Source organism: Protobothrops mucrosquamatus, unplaced genomic scaffold (assembly GCF_001527695.2).
Source record: "Protobothrops mucrosquamatus isolate PMUCROS unplaced genomic scaffold, P.Mucros_1.0 scaffold_22, whole genome shotgun sequence".
Taxonomy (NCBI): domain Eukaryota; kingdom Metazoa; phylum Chordata; class Lepidosauria; order Squamata; family Viperidae; genus Protobothrops; species Protobothrops mucrosquamatus.
In genome coordinates, this window is record NW_015386098.1 from 702,262 (window position 1) to 707,675 (window position 5,414).

The 5,414-nt window shown below is 39.6% G+C and overlaps 1 protein-coding gene across 2 annotated transcripts in view; it reads right to left on the reverse strand.

The window, feature by feature from the left end:
- Nucleotides 1–641: 641 nt before the first annotated feature.
- The window catches only part of TXN2 (thioredoxin 2), a 50,532-nt gene continuing 45,759 nt past the window's right edge, over nt 642–5,414 (reverse strand). For both annotated transcript variants that reach the window (XM_015831847.1, XM_015831855.1), the window contains exon 4: nt 642–1,850. In XM_015831847.1, the coding sequence (XP_015687333.1) occupies nt 1,734–1,850 (117 nt within the window). In that variant the 3' untranslated portion in view covers nt 642–1,733. The remainder of the gene's footprint in view (nt 1,851–5,414) is intronic.

Consider the following 5,414-nt stretch of genomic DNA (forward strand, 5'->3'; position numbering starts at 1 on the left):
TGTTTAATTACTGATATGGTTGACCTATCACTCTCTGCCATGATTTGCTAAATAAACTATTGGCTGGGTTTGAAAGCACAGTAAGCCACAGATCACCCACTCATTTACATAATATAAGGCTGGTTTCAAACAATACAGTAACCTAAATCCAAACAAATCACACTATCCTTTATAGCAATGTTTCTCAACCTTAGTAAATTTAAGATCTTTGGACTCTTAGAATTTCTCAGCATAGTGGCTGCAAAATTTTGAGAACTGGACTTGATATCTTAATGTTGCTATGGTTGAAAACACTGCTCTATAGTAATGTGTGAAGGCAATCTCTGATCATTCTCATGTTTCTATGACCAATACTAAAATATTTCTAATCATGTTCTATTGCTGAGTAATGGAAGGGGTGTAAAAAAATTCCATCTCAGATGACACAGAAACAAACTGAAGCATTTCACTTTCAGTAGATCCATGGTAGTTCAGATTCTACCCATAAGCAGCTGAAGTTTGACGTATGGTTTAAAAGTCGAAGCAATAAGGATAAAATTGAATTTATTAGATGCACCAAGCAGCTGGATTTTTTTCTTTTAATTTCCTTAATATTTAAAATGCAAAGACTATACGGTTGTGTAGAACAAGGACACTTCATAAACTTTCTACCAGTTACTTTATTTGTTAAAGAAGAAAAAATGATTTTTTTCTGCTCAGCTTCCTTATAATCAATAAAGGAAGCTTAACTAATTCCTTTAATGTTACAATCTAGCAGTTTTTCCCCCCACAGATTTATCAAAATGTAAAACATCCATAGCAAAATCTAAACAAATTGGACATCTGGCCTGAAATTAAAACATTTGACTTGATTTATCATTTCTAGAGAATAAATTCAAAAATAAATGGAAAGTGGCATGAAAAAGTATTTTCTTTCATTAGTTCTTTTAAAAAAGCACTTTTACTGCATTGATTTCACCCAATATGTTTGGAGATAAAATGCTTAGGTAAAAAAGAAGGGACAGTCTTTTCTCACAAGAGGCTTTGTGTCTGTGGACTAGTGAAGTTTTTTTTTTTTAATCAATACAAAACTCTTCCTTATTCATATTCTCTATTCAACTCCATACCATTCAAGCTATATTGAACAACTTTAATTTTTCTGCAGAAGGGGAATTCTATACCAAAAGAAAATGGAATAATTACAGCTATTTTTTATTATAGATCTACTAATAAAAAGGCTCCAATCAATCAATGTTTTTCTCAATTTAATTGATGACAGCAGGAGAGGCACTAAGGCTACCGTCAAAAACTCAAATGATTTTAATCTACCATTAAACAAAGGAGGAAAGCTGCAGAAAATGAAGCAGAACAACTGCTGCCATAAGCAGCAATAATTAACCACATTGGTTTTACATTGGACAGGAACGGGAAGTGTCTCCAATATGTATGAGAAAGTACATTAAGAAGAGGCCGCTATATTAGGAAAACTTTCTTGTCATCGGGCATCTGCTAGCAGGCATCAACCTCCAGTCTTTCTCTATCACAGAGCAATCAGCCTTTCCACTGCTGTAGGAACTAGGACCACTCCCCCAGAAGAAGGAGGAAGTAGGCATCATCCACTCTCTTTAAAAAAAACAGATGCTAGTCCAACTATGCAATTTCTTCCATTCCCCTCTAAGGAAACATTTTTTTTTTTTAAAAAAAAGGACAAATGGAAAAAGCCTTGGCTCAGGGAACACAACTGTCCTTGCTGTTCAGGGTCCAACGAGTTTTTTGAGAAAAGCTTCTAATTGATCTTCATCTTTGATTCCCACAAACTTATCCACCACATCACCATTCTTCATGGCTAAGACAGTGGGTACAGCTGACACCTAAGAACAAGAGCACAAAAGAAAAGGCATAAGCACAATAATAGCTAAGCTCCACTGACCTGTGAACATCATTTCCAGAGGCAAAGCAAACATTAAAACAAAGGGTACCGTTGAAAGGTGAATGATTAATTCTTCCTGTTAGAAAGTTCCCTGAAAATTTAGCAGTATTGAACTTCATTTTAGAAAACATCTTTAAAGTCCAGTTTATGTAAAAACTTCTATAAAGGAATAAAAATATTCTAACTCAGAGATGTTAGTAAATCCATCCCAGCTTGGTCATTCTAACCAGCAGCTTTCCCCAAGTTGGTGCCCTCCAGGTTTGTGGTCACCTGGCACAGGCTGTAAGTTGCAGCACAACACACGTGAAGAGACCAACCTGGGGAAGATTCTTTCCTAGAGGACCAGGAAACCTGTTTTGGATTATCAAATCAATTTTGAATTAAGTTCATGCTATTTATTAAGCACAAAGAGATCTTCAAGTAAAAAATGATGTATTTTTCAGAGTAATAGAACTAATTTTTAAAATACATAGTTTTTCCACAACTGGAATGAATAGGATTTAAAATTGCTCAGTAAAGATAGAAGGCTAAAGTTTATTTAAGTCTAAATGGGACACTATCATTCTTTGAAAGGAAGCCCTTCAAAAGAGATGATGAGTTAGCCTGCTTTTGTGATATGATATGTGTAGGTGTAGAGAAACATGCTTGCCTTTTACTTCTGAATTTTATCAGAAGTCCTGGCATCCCAAGTTCAGAGTGTTACGGAGCTTATTGAATGGATAAAGGCTAAGGAAGATAATCTCTGACAGTTATGATTAAATAAGCTTTTAAGCAGCTCTTTCTTCACTCCTTGGCTATTTCTGGACCAAAATTGCCATTTTTGATTCAGTAACTAATACTATTATATATAGCTATAATTCTGGAAATGTTGCTAACATACTGAGTGATTTTTCTCCACTTTTCCCTAACAATGGTTTTATCTAGTACCAAACAGAGATAATCCCCTCTATTTTTGTACTATCTATTTTCATAAAATCTAATGAAAAATAATTTGATTTGGAAATGCTTTAAAAAGAAAGTTTTGAAGAAATTCTCATAGGTGCAATATGGTATTCTTTCATTGATTTAGCTAAAAAGTAGCTAAGGGACATGTGTATAACGTCCTGTCTTTCATTGTACAATCATCTCTCTGGTGATTTAAAGCTATTCTGGCTTCCCACACTTCAATTCGATCCCAAGGGAAAACATCATGCCGGAACTCCCTCCCACGGCATTTTCAGAAATTGTGCTATCACCACAAAGAGGGAGACATATCTTGAGCAATCCTCAGAGAATTTATCTTTGCCCTGGAACAGTCCAGAGAAATTATCCATCCAATTTTTTTCTGCCCCTGATTTTAAAGGCAATTTTGGAGAGCCGTTTATGCTTAAGCTCGTTTTAATGATGTACACAAGAGTCAGAGGAAAGAGTCAGGCAGATTGTCAGAAGCAGGAAAACACTATCAACTTTAAAAACAAGAGTGTGAAATCAGACACAAACCTTCTTTGCACAGTTCTGCTTCTCATCGGGCGGATCTGAGCACTGAGGCCTATCCTATCCTGTACTATTTATTCTATGCAACGTCACAGCCTCAGCTAGTCAAAAAACAGCCACAGCAGCTTGCAAAAAACATTTAGCTCCAAATATGAATGCACGCATGCATAAATAGATTTGTTATGTCTTTAAATTTCTGCACTTCTGCAGCACAATGCTAAATACCCACACAACACAGCCAAATAGGAATGGTGATTTCCTCACCTTCTCTTGCAAATACCCAAATCTTATTGGTCCATAACTATCAAATGTCTTAATATCAATGAGTCAAACAGTAAGAGAATTGCCCAAGGAATTCTGAACAAGCTGATGCCACAAAGTGTAATTTGGGAAAGTTTGAAAACCACAGGCTGGGCCCCCCCCCCCCCCCCACGCCCCACAAATTGTAAGCCAGCCCTTTATGCGTGCAGAGAATGATTTGAAGGAATCTATAAAAATGTCAGAAGGGGCCGATACATTCCACAGCTCCTCTGGCACCCTTATCTTAGACAGTGGGTCATGTCCCATCTTTATCTTGTATGCTATTCTTCCCTGGAATGCGCTCTGTCATCAAATATGCATTCAGCTGCCTGCATCTTGCTGCCATCAGCAATCTGTCATACACAAACCCCAGACTCAAAGACCTGCTTTTACTAGTCTCTGTTTTCCTCTGCTGGCCAATGCAAGCTGATTTCTTAAGGGTGCCACACCCCATGGTAATCCAGGATGGGTTTAAAAAAAATATACAAACTCAGACTGTACTCTTGTTTAACAGTCAAATTAATCAGTTTTGTCTGATGTCCTTCAGTGCCCTCTAGAGTTCAAACTCGAATACTTCAAACGGGCCTTTGAAATGCATCCCAGTACACCCCTCCCATCTGGCAAGAGAGCTTAAGTATTCTAACAATGTTCATTTTTATCTCTGTCTTTTCGGGGCCAAATCAAATAGAAAAGGTTAAGAAGCAAGGACTCAGCGTTCCTTTTGCCAAATTCCCATTTCATTTCCATAGGGAGAATCGGGCTTTACAAAAAAAAATAAAAAATGCCCCAAGTCACACAGGAAAACTGTTGGCTTGGTTTTGACTATGGGCAGTGGAATGGAGGAACCGTTCTTCCGAGCTGCAGCTTAAAACTATTCAGTTTTTGGGTACAGATCAGTATAGATCAGGGATAGTCAACCTTGGCTCTTTTATGACTCGTGGACTTCAACTCCCAGAATTCCTGAGCCAGCACAGCTGGCTCAGGAATTCTGGGAGTTGAAGTCCACGAGTCATAAAAGAGCCAAGGTTGACTATCCCTGGTATAGATCAATCAGATGCTGTCCTCCAGTTGCTTTGTATCCAACCAAGACCCTCTCAGACTCTGTAGTTAAAGTGCTGTTAAGCCTTATAAAATAAGTTGAAGTAGAAGGGAGTGGTCAAAAGCAGGGATACAGCAATGGCAAAGCTAACAGTATATATTCACAACAGAATTTAAGCAAGAATAGTAGTTAAGGTGCCACTTTAGGATTGAAACCAGCTGGGTGACTTTAGGCCAGACATGTCACACAAGGCCCGGGAGCGGGATGCGGCCCGTGAAGTGGTTTCATGTGGCCCGCGAAGCCATTCTGGAAACAGTGAGGAAACGGCTCCCGCTGCCTTGGCCCTGGCCCAGGCCGGCCAGGAGCCAATGTACAATTTTGTGGTGGCCATCTATGCTGAAACGCATTCAGTCTTAGCTCCAGAAGGCCGTCTAGAAACAGCGAGGAACCAGCCCCTGCTGTGTCGGCCCCGCCCCTTGGGTTCATGCTGGGGAGGTGTCACCCTTTGTGAGGAATGAAGAAATGGACCATGCCTTGGCGCTTGCCCCGGTCCCACCCCCTTCTGCCAGAGACCCTCAGATCTGTCCCACTCCTGCCCAGGCCCCCACAGGCACCCTTGACACGAACGATGTAGAGCTGGCCATGCCCACCCAGTAGGCCACACCCACTCCATCCACGCCCACCCAGTAGGCC